A 14,657-nucleotide genomic window follows, 5' to 3' on the forward strand; every position below is an offset into this window, starting at 1 on the left:
GCATGTATGGAAGTCTCTGACTGCCGATGTTAAATATCAATCATGTGGTCGAATTGAAATTCCATGTTCCATCTGTGTTTGCATCATGTTAGGTGAATTAAAGTAAATCTTTTATTATTCAGTTTTCATTTTCAGGTTTGAAACTGCATAATTATTCCAACATTTATGATTAAAATAAAAATGATTTTCAGTTTACTAGAGTCAGGACAAGGTTAAGATTCAAAGTTTACATTTTGTCCAATAAATTGAAATAAAAAATAAAAAACATTTCAAATTAAATTTCATCGTCATTATGAAAGTAATATTATATACATTAATTTGGTTTTGGCAAACATTGCATTTTTAAATATGAAAATGTTTATTTCTATTTAGTCAGACATCATGGGCACACAAATTGACCGTAAATCTTTAATTTGGTTGAATTATTTAATTAAAAAATTGTCCTCCATAGGCTTCCATATGCTTGCTACCACTGTATCATATCAGGTTGATCTCTGAGACCTTTGCTTCCATCTCTGATCCAGTTGAAAGTGCTGATGAGCTAAAACCAAAAGTGGAGAGGGATGGAGAAGAAGATGAGGAGGAGGAGGAGGTGGAGGAGGTGGAGGAGGAACAACCACAGAATTTGAGACGATCCCTGTTGAGTGATAAGGAGGAGAAGGACGAGGGTGAGGATGAGTCGGAAGCAGAACCGGATGTTTCTCACGGCCCGGACACTTCCTCTCCTCCTGAGCTGCGTCTCTCAGAGGAGGAGGCTCCAGATGCCCAGCCCCCGCTCTCCTCTAAACCCAGCTCGAGAGCCTCCTCTCTGGACAGTCCCGGGTGATTAGATCATTTCCTCCTTGCTTTTTCCTCCTGCTTGTTTGTGTTTTCTCCTTCTATCAATCTGACCTCTTGATATCTGCTTCCAGAGCCACACCAGAGCCCCCTGCTGGTCCAAGAGAGTACCTGATGGACCCTCCAGGCATCGCCTATGGAGCAGAGGAGCACGGGGCTGAAAGTGACTTGGAAGAAGAAGATGGAGTCCAAGAAAAGATGGAGGAGGAGAGCTCCTTCTTACAGGAGGTGCTGAGCTCCTTGAAGACTCCCCTGGCATCTTGCTCGCTGGGCATGGAGACTGAGGGTGTTGTCCTGGAGATAAAAGAGGAGGAGAAGAAAAATGATGGAGAAGATTTAGAGGTAAAAGTAGAAGAGGAGGTGAAGGAAGAGGTGGATGAGCCTGTCAGTTATCAGGCTGCTCCTGCTGGTTCCCACCTGTCAGATCAGACCAACGAGGAAGAGGAAGATGTTGCCGCTTTGAGCATGAGCAGTCCTTCTTGTCAAGATGTTGAAGAAAAGGAAAAAGTTGAAGAAAACGAAGAAGAAGAAGAAGAAGAAGCAGTGGAGGAGGAAGAAGAACAAGTGGTTGGACAATTCAGTCAACATGGTGTAAGTGTCTTTGATTTCTTTGTGACACGCAGTATGAAGCAGTAAAGTTACGGGTTACAGTCATGTGAGCCATTGCCGAAATAAAAATATCGACTATAGCTGCTTTACGTCAAACAAGTGTGGAGAAAGGACTGTCTGTAAGTGACTCGTACAGTTTTTGACCACTAAGCTCTTTTCTTATTTTCCTTTCTTCTTTGTCTTTCAGCAAAAAGAGGAAGAAGAGAGAGAGGAGGCAGTGGAAGTCAAACCCGAGGGACAAAATGATCTGCTTACAGAAAACACTGTCAACCAGGCAGGGGAAGGAGGGAGAGGAGGAGAAGAAGAAGAAGAAGAGAGTGAGGGTGAGGAGGAGGCGATAGAGCTGGAGAAGGAGCCCGAGGCGGAAGAGGAGGGACGGGAGAAGATGGAAGAGGACGACGAAGAGGTGGAGTTGGAGGAGGCAAAGGAGAGAGTAGAGGAGGCAGAGGAAGCGGTAGAGGACGAGAGGGAGGAAGCAGAAGAAATGACGGAGGTGCTTCCCGGTGCAGCAGATGAAGGAGTCCAAATGGTTTTGTCGGAAGCGGATGAGGGTGTAGATGTTGTGGTTGGAGATGACTCTGTTCACAGCACGCAACACACAAATGATGACGAAATCCCCGCCGAACTGGGAGATCAGGTCTCTGCCGTCGTGCACGAGAGTCAGGAAGCTTCTAGTCAAAGCTTTGGAGAAGAGGGAGTGGAGGAAGGCGTCGAGATTGACCACATGGAACAGAAAACAGACCAAGAGGAGGAGGGTGAAGTGAGCCAACCTGATGCAGATCAAACTGAACAAGATGTGGAGCAGGAGGGTGGAGAAGTACCGCATTTGGACATGGAGCAAGTGGAGGAAGATCCAATTGAAGCCACAGAACAAGCGTCCAAGCCTCCTTCTTTGTCTCTGCCAGAGTCCCAATATGAGACTCAGCCGCAAGAGAGTGGAGCGATCTCTCCCAGTAAGACCACCACTCTGCACATAAACCTGCTCTCTCCAAGCAAAGACAAAGCCAAATCTTTCTTTCAACAGTCCCCAACTTCTGCACATCCCAAAGAAAATGAGACAGCGTCTCATGACGTTGTAGCCACAGAAGAAGAACCAGCTGAGTGTGTGGAAAGAGTAGAAGAAGATAAACAGTCGTCCCTGGAAGAGGAAGCTTCACCTCCTGCCTTTTCTGAGAAAACAGACCAACAGCCGTCTAGCGGTTCAGATCAGAGTAAAGTCCGCTTCACTATCACCCCCGCCTGGCAGAGATCCATCTCTGTAGAAGACGTCAAAGAGAGTTCAACTCCTCCCTCCTCCCCACCCGCCTTTGACTCCGCTTCATCGTCCGCCGTCACAGGACCTGGAGCTGTGAAGGTGGAGGCTACAGCTAAGACGGACCCCGAAGTGAAAGCAGAGCCAGCGAGTCCGGCCAAGGTTGAACTGTTGTTGAGTCCTGGTAGAGTGAGGAACACGGGGACCACAACAGCCAAACAACAGAGCAACACAGCATCGCCTCCATCCCCCATTAAAACTCAGACCTCAGCTGCTGCGGGCTCAGAAGGTAAGGATGCTGAGCGGGGTCAAAGGTTGGCCTGTTTTAGACCTAAAATTATTTTCAGTCATGTTTTCTGTTGTCTTTTCACTACAAGCAATGAAAGTAGTCTGTTCTCGGTCATGTGAGGTGAGTTTGCTGTTGAAGTTGAGATAAAGTTAAACCACAGACTAACTTTTCCACCTACAGAGAGCTCCGTCGTAGTGGAGGGAAACCCCGACAATCCATTTGGAGTTCGGCTGAGGAAGACGTCTGTTCTGCACCGCTTCAGCTCGGAGGAGGAAAACACAGAGGTGATTACTTTTGCTGATTTTTTTAAGTTTTTTGTTACTTTGTTACAATTATTATGTTTTCAGCTGCAGCGGGCAGCTTTCTCCAGCACAAAAGCTCTAAAACTACACTGACCGTATCAAATATGGAAGGAGCTTCAAAGTTTGAAAAGTAAAGCCGACACAGCAGTGCCTCAAGCCTTCATTCTTTCTAAATGCCAGCAGGGGGCGACTCCACTGGTTTCAAAAAGAAGTCTGACTGTACGTAAGCTTATGAGAAACTGACCCTACTTCTCACTTGATCCATTACTTCAGTAAACAGTTCCCTCATGAGTTTTTGGTCTCAACCTCTGGTTTCAAGTCTCCTTCAATACAGCACAATGTTCGCTCAGTAAATTATAGTCAAAGTTGGAGTAAAATAGACGATGGAGCAGGGTACGCTTTGGGATGTGGCTACCTTGTGATTGACATGGCCCTAACACAGCTTGTCCTCAGGTTCTTAGTCAAATTCAATCAGGATATGGACACATCTGGCTCCCAGAAAACAAGATGGCGAACACTATAATGCCAAAGTCTAAACTCCAAAACAGTAGTCTACAAATCAGTGAGTTAACAAAAGCCAAGTCAGTGTTGTATTTATGGTTTGTCTCTGCTGCCCCCAAGTGGCCGAAAATAATTTCATGCAGCCGTAAAGGTGTTTAATATTCAATTTTGTATTTATTTCCTGATTTTTCAGCCTCCCACTGAGTCACCTGCTCAACAAAGCAGCTGTAAAGTCGACTCACAGCAGCCAGTCAGTGTAAAGCCCACCTTAAGCCCGCCAGTCAGCAACAAGCCCGCCCTCCCTAAGAAACCAGATGTGCATGGAGACACCGCAGGGAAAAACAAGCGCGTCTCAGGTGTGTATACACACATAAACACACAGCATTTCCTCACAATCTGATCTTCCTAAGTGCACAAGGCTTACAGGACAAAAGAAAATAGCTCCTGATTCCCACTGTGTTATTGATTCAGACCCAGCTGCAGCTCGTGGTGTTTCTGCTGGATCTGAGTCTCCCAGCTGGATCTCTGTGGCCAAACAGAAACAGAAGATCTATAAAGAAAACTCGCTGGAGGAGATTTCTGTCAAGAAGGTAATCTGGTGTGTGTGTGTGTGTGTGTGTGTGTGTGTGTGTGTGTGTGTGTGTGTGTGTACATGTACATGGGTGTCCACTTCCTATGAGAAGCAGAATATAAACAGCATTGGAATACAGTCAGTCACAGTGACTGACATGATGACAGGCAGAAAAGATTCAGATTCTCCAGCAGTGGTTCAGATTTGCACTTGGATGGTGTGATTGTACTTCCTGTTTTGGTCTTCTTCTTTCCCCCCTGCTTCCATGTGTTTACAGTACATCAGCACACATTTCAGTATAACTGACTGTCCTGCTCTTTGTCATCAGGAGGACCAAGAGAGGAAGAGTTCACTGCCGATGTATGTCAGCTCAGCTGTGAGCAGAGAGCACAGCAACAAAACAGCTGAGTCCACCACAGGCAAAGGTCAGAACAAAACAAGCACACACACACACACACAAACGCACACAGACACACACGGTCATGTGAGACTTGAAAGTGTGTATTTAGCTCAACATGCTCAATCCCTGTACAATAAAAGTACACTAACCGTCATCACCTGCTGTTTGTTCTGCACCTGAACTTGTTGCATGCAAATAAAGTTTTTCACTGCTGCAATGCTGCCCTCATCTGGCCAAACTGTGCTACTGCAACTGACCCAACACAATTCAATTCAACTCACTTTTTATCATTCATACTGTTGTTCTCTGAAGTCCGTGATGTTTCAATTAATCACACGTGACAGCTGGATTTACACAGACATAATTGGTCAAGATTACAGTCTATCAGAATACAGTTGTGAAGTTCTGCAGAGGAATTTGACAAAAATACAAATTGGATATGTCAGAAGAGGAAAACAGTGCTGGTCCTGAGTAGGCAATGAAGAGGCAAAACAATATTATTTATTACATATTTATTGAGCTATTCCATAAAAACACGTTATGATACGCACCTCCTCCTGCACTTTTAAGGATTGATATGTCAAATCATTCAATTTTAAGCGGATGCAGCAATCTTTTTAATTGATAACAATTATAGTTTTTGATTTATTACATTTTAAAAATAATCCCACTGACATCCATTGTATTTAAACCTCAGCTGTTGTATACAGTATATACAGACTCCATCTGTTTTTCAGAAAGCTCATATTGCACCTGTGCCTTAGCTCATCATGATAACATTTACAGTTATAATGTAATTATGAGTTTAGATAATGACAGAACTGTCATTTTTGGGTGAACTGGTCCTTTAAAGTCAATGTGTCTTCCTATGATTATAAAGTAGAATCAACACACACTCTTTTTAACACTTGTATTTTTCTATTCTTCTCCCTCCAGTGAGTCCGTTGGAGATCAGTAAGCCTCCAGTATCTGTAGAGAAGGAGGCCAGGAGGGCTCTCTCTCCTCCAGCTCCAGTGCCACCTCAACCTCCTAAACCCCAGTCGCTCCCCTGCCCTGTCCCTCCAAAACCCCAGGTTCCCCCTGCCACCACCAAACCCACACCCCAACCTATCCCGCCCCAAAGATCCCTGTCACCCCCTGCTCCTGTTCCTGTTCCTCAGAAATCTCCCTCTTGCACAAGCCCACCACCTCTCTCCAAAACTGCCACCTCACCCAAGAGTCCCCAGCCCCAGAGCACAACAGTTACCTCCCCTCCTTTCTCATCGAGAACCGCCCCGGAAAAGTCCACCCAGCGAGGCTTGCCTGCCCCGGCGCTGCCCCAGGACGAGCCGCCCTGGATGGCCCTGGCCAAGAAGAAGGCCAAAGCCTGGAGTGAGATGCCCCAGATCGTCCAGTGACGGGGGACAAGTTTCACTGAGGTCTAGTTCACGGGCCCAAGAAGATCTGAGGAGGGGGATGAAGCGGGCCGAGAGTCTGGATGGACCAGAATGCATTTGCACACAAAGAGTTGCTGTTTTCTGTTGTTTTCTTACTTCCTGGTTTCTATCCTGGCTTAAGGCTTCGGATTGGTACAAACCCTCCAATCAGAGCTGAAGACAGGTTCAGTTTAACTCTTCTTTATGACCTAATGTTGTACATTCATGTTTTCTAAATGACAGGGTAGGACCCCAAAATCTAACACGTCTCACTTGAAGTGAATCCATATTTTACAGCAGTCTTCATAATGTTATACGGTGCCTGAATGAGAGAAAATACCTGTAGTCTCACAGCAGTAAATAGTCATTTTTAGCGAAAGTCACTCAGATGATTCCATTTGATATCACTAAACATTTCAGGGAGGGGAAGCAGGAGACATTATTTTATACAGAGAAGACTTTATTTACAGAAAGCTGGTTAAAAGTGTGTGTATGTGTGTGTGCTTATTTGAAGGCAGTGATACTTGCTCACATTAGGAGGAATGTGGAAACAAGACTAAACCGGGAAAACATCCACATTCAGCCGGAGACATATTTGCTGAACTTCAGCGATTTTTAGTAAAATTTGCTGATCCGCGTTTCCTCAAACTGCTGTCTGTGTATCCACTTCTTCAGACAAACACATTTCTTGTAACATAATCCACACACACTTAACTCATGTTTGTGTTGTTAGCGAGTGCTGAGCGTGTCCAACTTGTTCCAGTGTAATTTCAGTGTAAATTATATTTTTAATTTTGTCTTTTGATATTTTGAATAAATAACCACAGATTAACTGTCAGCATCCGACACAAACCTACTATCTCCAGAAAGCCATCAGTTCAGGAATCAAGAGAAACGATCATCACGTTGACTTTCATGTGTTTTTTAATACGTCTCAGCACATCATGATGTTGGCAGTGTGCTGCGGGTTATGAAACATTTTCCATTGTAAATGAAGCTCAATGTGCTATCGGCCACTTGGAGACTGGTTTGCTGCTGAAGTTTCCTTTGTATCATTTAAATCTGTCTCACAGTAACTATATATGTTTTATGCATTTTGTTTTATTTTGTATTGCCTTTTGAGGATTTGTCTTGTACATAAAATGTGCAGTAAAGAACAAATTAATCAAGTTTCTCTTTGTTTTCTTGTTATCTGTCTGTACGTCCACGTACAGTCTCTGCAGTGTAACTGTAAAGGAAAAGTGTTTTTCTTACAGCCACGTGGGGTTGAAAGTTAAAATGCCAACATCAAAACATCAGCATACATGTCCTGTATGTTTTTAAGTGAAGCATTTTAAACTTGTTAACACACAAGTGACTTGTTTCAAGAATATTCAACAGTGATAAAATCAGTATTTCTGCTCATTCTTGGTCTCCAACAGGGTCGTTCATAGCTACCAATGAGAAGTCTGTGGAAGCTCATTGCTGCTAGTTAAAGAAAAAAAAATTAAATGAAATCTAAGCTTGATCAAATATATATGTGTATATATATATATATATATATATATATTAGGAATTGGAGTTATGATTAAAAATATAAAAATATAAATTGTGAGATAAAAACTTAACAATTTCGGCATAATAATTATAGTATATAATCATAATTATTATTAATATATTATTATTTGTCTCCTAATTATGACTGTTGTTATTTCATAATTAGTGACTTTTTATTTTATAATTTATTTATAATTTCGGAATTTGGTGTTTTTAGCAACCTGAGGAGTTAACTTCCTGTAATCAAAAACTAGCACTTGGAGGATGTTTAAGTGGGTAATTCCAGTACTTTTTACTATCAATGTATTTAAATATCACTGAAAAAATATATAGATTAGTTAATGAAATAGTGTAAGATACCGAGCACTTTTTATAATACAATACTGAATCATAAAAAAAAACCTTTTGAAGTACTGATTTAGTGTTTATTAAACAGTGTCTTGAACACTCACTGTACTGTGTATATTGTGTGTATGTTGGAATTTCTGCTCTTGTGCAGCCAGAATTAAAGCCAGATGTTTGTGTATGTGTGTGTGTGTGTGTGTGTGTGTGTGTGTGTGTGTGTGTGTGTGTGCATGCCTGCACCAGTGTGTATGCAACATGAGCGAGTGGCTGCATGTGTATGATTGATAGTTGTGTGTGCACATACAGGAAGCTGTAATCAGTGAGAGGGCTGCTTAAACTCCCCAGATGTCTTTTCTGGGTGAGTTAGGTAACGTTGCTGCTGCTGCCCTACTTCTGATACATGCTCTATCACACACACACGCTCCGAACTGGACCAGCCAGGATGTGTGTGTGTGTGTGTGTGTGTGTGTGTGTGTGTGTGTGTGTGTGTGTGTGTGTGTCAGTGCCAAGTATCCATAGCGATGACTGCTGGGTGCTGACCTTCTCATTTACAGGTTATATAACCAACAAACTTGGCAGGAATCGGAAGCACAGAGGTGAGGAGACAAGGAGAGGAGGTGTTCATGTCCACTTAGGCCACATAGATATGTAAGAGACACTATTGCTGATAATGCTGCTGTGAAAAAATGTTGCTGTCATGTAAATACAGGTGTCAGAAGTCTGTGTTGAAATCAATATAATGTGTGATGGTATTTGTGTGAGACACTATATGACACTCCTCTGCCCAGAAGAGTGACACATGTGAAACTCAGGAGAAACACAGTCCGCCTTTTTTAACTACTCAGGAGCAGCAAAAACAATCTATAAACACGACGCTGGCATATTATCACCTTACATGGTTGGCTAGCGTATTATTAGAAACAGTTTACGTGTTCAGCGCATACAGAGCGACACTGGCATACATTTGGAGTCAGGTTTGTTTGGCTCTCCTAGCTAACGGGGAGTATTTTGGCTCTTTAGCTGCTAAATGCTCCACTCTGTACAGCAGCTAATACCCAGCTTTTCTATCTGCTGGTTGGTGTTAGCTCACATTGGGTTTTTCCAGACCTCTCTCTCTGAAAAACGCTAATGAAAATGGTGGGACTGCACCAAAACAGTAGCCTACAGCTGTAAGCCGTAAAACAACAATGAGCTAAAAGATGCTAAAATGCTCTGCAGCTTTCTATAAAGCTCTGTAGAGCTGAAAGGTGACACAGTGATGATTCTCTGTCCGTTCATTACTACAAGCAAGTACTACTTACAAGTACTCACGTAATCCATTGCTTGTATCAAAAATGAGCTTGTCCTCATCAGGAAAACAAACATATAGGTAAAAAATGTAAGCAGCTTATTAAGACCCATATAAAAGAGTGAAAAGTCTGTAGGTTGGGTTAATCAAGCACAGGACTTTCATTCAGGAGACAGCTGTTTGTGTCCAGTGTGAAACCAGAAGTCAGCGTTGAGCTCTTCAAACTTACTAAGTTAGTGAAGATCCAAAAACAAAATGTAAAGTTAGTTACTTTGGCTATAAAGGTACGTTTATAATCAAAGTTACAGATGTAACATAGTGATTTTAACCTAAACCTAACCAAGTAGTTTTAGTGCCTAAACCTAACCAAACTGCGACCGTATGACGAAGGTCCAGTCCTTGGATGCTGTTACGCTGTAGGTCATGTTGTTTTGGGAGTGGTGATCGACCTGTTTAGTCATTAAGGTGTAGCAACCTGATACAAACAGGTTTACAGCAAAGTAGCTGTAAGCTGTTTGCAGTTTGAAGTCACACACGTAGTAAAACAGGGTCCGTCATAGCCGAACCAAACAGGTTGGGTGAAAGCAGCCTTAGAGTCACAATGCTGTCTTATTTGTTGTCAGGTTGCTAAAGTTTCACTGAGCTGTTTTTTATTTTTGGACATGAGACAGCACAACATTTCTCTGGGAGCGGAGGATGAGCTGGACTCCCACAGGAAACACGGCAGCAGATTAGCCACACAGCCTGCATGCTTTAAGGTTTGGTCAGACCCGCTAGACCTCACTGACCCGTGTGTACGAACTGGACTGACCCTGCACCGGGCGAGGTCGGATTCTCAAACTGTCATTGTCTCCAGTGACATTATAGCTGACCATTTGATTGCCACTGTGACAATGAATTTCCATTAACACGACAACAGCAACACTGGCTGGTTTATACTGGCAGGGAAAAGTGACCTGCCCTGACCTGTGCAGTCCAAGAGGACACTGCAGCTGGAGGCAGATGACAGGTCCTCCTCACAGGATTTAATTACAAATAAAACTACAATAATTTCCCAGCCACATTTTCTGAATGGCTGCTCTTTGTACAAACTGCTTTACTATATACTGTACATCAAGACATGACAGGACTGTTGACATATCAGTTAATTTAAAATGTCTAAATAAAAACAAATCCAACAACCAAATAACACAAAATGCTGTACACATTGTTATATGTATTTCCTGTCATGGTTGGCCCATGGTTCAGCATCCAGGATGTGATTGGACAGTTTGTTGATTTGATTGTTGTTGTTTTGTTTTTGCATTTAATTATGGCAAATCTATGCTGTTTTACAAAGACTTTTTGTGTGTGTGTGTGTGTGTGTGTGTGTGTGTGTGTGTGTGTGTGTGTATGTTGAGATTCTAATGTGGCATCTAATTACGACACTTTAAATGCACACATTCAAAGGGACACACGTTACAAAGTGTGCTGTTTTTCAGTCTCTTTGTTTCTTTGATTTGTTTTAATTCGGGCATTTTAAATCTTCCATAGAAAACGACCTTAAGCATGAAATGTAGTTGTCACATTTCCTTGCAGACAGAAACAAATTTGATTTATGCATAAATTATTGTATTTAACTGAATATACTGTATTATAGTAATTTGTAAAACGATATCTACAAATTAAATATAAAAAATGCTATCAGTCAAATTCCTCTTTCCTCCCTTTGTTTAATGTGTTGTTGTCTCTTTTTTGGGTGGAGGGAGGTGGAAAGAGAGTCTCTAACCATATCTGTACAAAAGGGTACAAAAAGAAGAATCACAATAAATAAATACGAAAAAGGCAACAAGATAAACTAATTTTAAAAAAAGATCCACAAGGCCTAACAGCTGCACTGGAATATTCACACAATATTATAATATGTGCATCAGTAACACGATATCAATATTTGATTTTTTTATCGTCAATATATAATCTGAACATATTTTATTTAAACATGAAAAACTTCCCATGTTATAACATGATACCAATCCATTATTCTTTTTCTTGTAGCGATGCACTGCCATACTCCTCTGCCCAGAAGAGCTAATAATAAAAGTTAAGAATAGCCATGAAATAGGCTTAATTTTCCCACACATTCAATCCTCTGTGAGACTCCTCGGTGAGGTTAAGTGGGTAGTTTTTGTACCATCAGCAAAGAACAGAACCATTAAACTTGCTTAGATTTTAATGAGGCATGGAAACATCAGTCCTTTTTATTTTATTATGATGACACAGTAAATGCATACAGGAATGGTATAGATATGACAGTGTGTGTTGTATTTCACTATATTTCTTTATTTGTTTTAATTTAGGCATTGTAAATCTTCCATAGGATAGCCTTTAACATGAAACATGGTCCTCTGGGTTCCTTGCAGACAGATCTTAATGTGATTTGTCCATCAATTACTTTATGAGTATACTGTATAATGATATTTTCCATTTTTGAGGATGTTCATTTCTTTATTTGTACCTGCACATTTTGAGCAAAACTGAAGCCAATTATTGGATCACAGGCCTTTTATCACTCGCCAACATCATACCAACATATAGTATGGTATATTTCATTCATTCATTCATTAAACAAACACTGAGGCTCATTAGTTTTGCAGGTATTTTATAGAAAAAAAAACAAAAAAAAACAAATGAAGGATTGGACAAATTATGACCTTCATAATGACAAATTATGAAGTCGGTTCACTCAAACCCAAAAATCTAATCCAGCTGGTGGCGCTAGATGAAAAGTAAAGGGATCATCGAAGTCATTAGAATTCATCCTCTGGGGAACATGAATGTCTGAACCAAACTTAATGTCAATCTATCCAACAGTTGCTGAGATATTTAAGTATAGACGTGGACCCACCATCTGATTGGAGCCACGCTGCTATAGTGACTGATATGAACGCTCAATGACCGTTATTGTGAGGTCACATTCTGAATATGAAAGTAGCTCTTCACGTTGTGCTGAGGGAGGAAGGAGTGATTGCTGCTCTTCTTCACTCTGATGCTTAACACACAATGGCCATTTCACTCAAGGTCTCAATTCATATTGTTTTGAGGTTGAGTGATTATTCAACAGCATGTCTGTGACGACGAGACTATCTATGAAGACCCGCCAGAGCGCCTGAGTGACTCTAGTCCACGGTGAGTGCTGATTTGCATAAACAGGATAGATCCTAGACACTAAGTCTGAGGGTTTGATGACGGGTGTTTACTGTATGCAATATGCTGGTCTCATCATACCTCTTCTATACCTCTATATTTAGAGGCCATGGATTGGCATAAGTAGGCCTTCAAACCTTTAAGAGTCCTTATACAACCACAGCGAGGCAGACTTGTTAATCTGCAGTCTGATTACACTGAAGAGCAACAAATAACGTGCAAGCCAGGAAGGGAAGGAGACACTGTGCATATATCATAACATCGACCTTTCATATTTCTTCCTCTGACGTGCTTTTTGTCTCTTCGTAACTTTCCTGACTCGGACTGAGTGACCTACATTTACATCGCTTGCATAAACTGTCTTCCTGTCTGTCAAGCTCCCTCTCCGTCATTCAGCTGCACATTAACAGTGTGTGTGTGTGTGTGTGTGTGTGTGTGTGTGTGTGCAGCTCAAACATATTGGGGACATATGTATGTGTGAAAACAAGCTGTCACTTTGCCTGGTTCTGGTCCCAAAATCAAAACGCTTGAACACGACTCCACATCCACATGCAAGATTTCCTTCACGCTTTCTCTGTCTTGCTTGTTTTTCTCTCTCGAAGTGTCAAATTTGTTTTCTTCAACTGTCTTTTCTTGGCTTCTCACACTTGTTTATCCCACCACACACACACACAAGGCCACACATACACACACACACACACACCACCACCGCCCTCTTCTTTCTCTATAAACTACTCTGTTTGAATCTGTCCACCAGTGGTTTGCAGACTTGTCTCCAGGGACCCTCTCCTTCAGAGGAATGTTTTCATGACCCAAATGTTGTTGAGTGGTACCTCCACTAACTCTCAGTGTGAGTTGTTAGCTAACTGGTATATAACAGGATTTAGGTTGCTTATGAAACGCAAAAACTCTGGTCAGCTTGCCAACACGTGAACATATAAACCAGTGGCTTCGTTCCTCCCTCACTCTGCAGCCGCATTTTTTAACCTCTTCATTCCCACTGTCCACACCGCAAAACAGTCAATACTGCAGCCATACAGTTAATAACATAACGTCTTATGTATGAGGAGGCCCATTTTACTTAGTATAAACATAATACAGCTTCAGTGAAGAGCTAAAATATGGAGGACCAAAACTGCCAAGAAAGAAATAATTGACTAAACAGATATATAAATATGCCATTAAATTAACAAGAAAATATTTTAAATTAATTTGTTTATAAAATCTATCGTGAATTGACATTTCTGTTTTTACTTGCATCTGTATTTTCCTTTGTATTAACTCCCCTATTTATTTATTTTCCAGTTAATTTTCCATTTTATATTTTCATTTTTAAATATATTTATGTATTAATTCATGTGTTAGTTACCCTTTGCCTTCCGCCCTATTTATTTTCCCTATTTATTTATTTTTTTCTGTATTGTCTTTTTACATTTTCCTTATCTGAGTCATGGGCTGTAATTCACAGTAAGTCATGGTGTCAACTTTTTCGCCCATTGGCTGGTTAGTAGACGTTAAATAGAAATAAATGAATCAATAAAATGGAAAATTAAATGGGAATGTAAATTTAAGGGGAATAAATATGAAGGGTAAATGAAAACAGAAGCAAATTAAACAGAAATATCAATGTCACTGTTTATTCATTCATTAATACCTACATAGATTGTTTATATATATATTATTTTTGGTGCATTTGGTAGAATTTTAATAAATGAGTCATTTATTCATTTCTTTATTGATTGAATTAAATGTAAGAAGATCAGACAAATCAAAGCAGCTGTGAGCAAATATATAGAAATATGTACCAAAGATCTGTTGTTAATTTGCAGATGGAGAAGAACCAGTTCAGCATTTTTGGCAATACGCCTGTTTGCTTTTACACCAGTCTCATGTTAGGTTAGCTTAGCTTAGCATAACTACCTGTTTTGTTTTTTTTCGTTTGTTTGGTTTTTTTTTTCTTTTTTTACAGATTTAATGAAGTACAAGAAGTTTCTAACTGGTTATGAAACCTCAATTTAATAGCTACTGATGATTTTGAAGACGTAACATTGTGAGGGAATGTTGATAAATTTAGCTTTAGCTTAGCAAAATAACTATTACCTTCAGCTGAGTCTGTTAGCTGTAGGATT

The 14,657-nt window shown here is 40.9% G+C and overlaps 1 protein-coding gene across 4 annotated transcripts in view; it reads left to right on the plus strand.

Annotated features, from left to right (window-relative positions):
* Positions 1 to 7,346, plus strand: part of LOC311257437 (uncharacterized protein) — a 49,292-nt gene extending 41,946 nt beyond the window's left edge. For all 4 annotated transcript variants that reach the window (XM_084353064.1, XM_084353065.1, XM_084353063.1 and 1 more), the window contains 8 exons: positions 525 to 822; positions 912 to 1,428; positions 1,634 to 2,987; positions 3,168 to 3,271; positions 3,984 to 4,146; positions 4,262 to 4,380; positions 4,690 to 4,786; positions 5,698 to 7,346. In XM_084353064.1, coding sequence (XP_084209190.1) covers positions 525 to 822; positions 912 to 1,428; positions 1,634 to 2,987; positions 3,168 to 3,271; positions 3,984 to 4,146; positions 4,262 to 4,380; positions 4,690 to 4,786; positions 5,698 to 6,158 — 3,113 coding nt within the window. In that variant the 3' untranslated portion in view covers positions 6,159 to 7,346. The remainder of the gene's footprint in view (positions 1 to 524; positions 823 to 911; positions 1,429 to 1,633; positions 2,988 to 3,167; positions 3,272 to 3,983; positions 4,147 to 4,261; positions 4,381 to 4,689; positions 4,787 to 5,697) is intronic.
* The last annotated feature ends 7,311 nt before the right edge of the window (positions 7,347 to 14,657 follow it).

This window comes from Pagrus pagrus, assembly GCF_965226575.1.
Source record: "Pagrus pagrus genome assembly, chromosome: 5".
NCBI classification, from domain to species: domain Eukaryota; kingdom Metazoa; phylum Chordata; class Actinopteri; order Spariformes; family Sparidae; genus Pagrus; species Pagrus pagrus.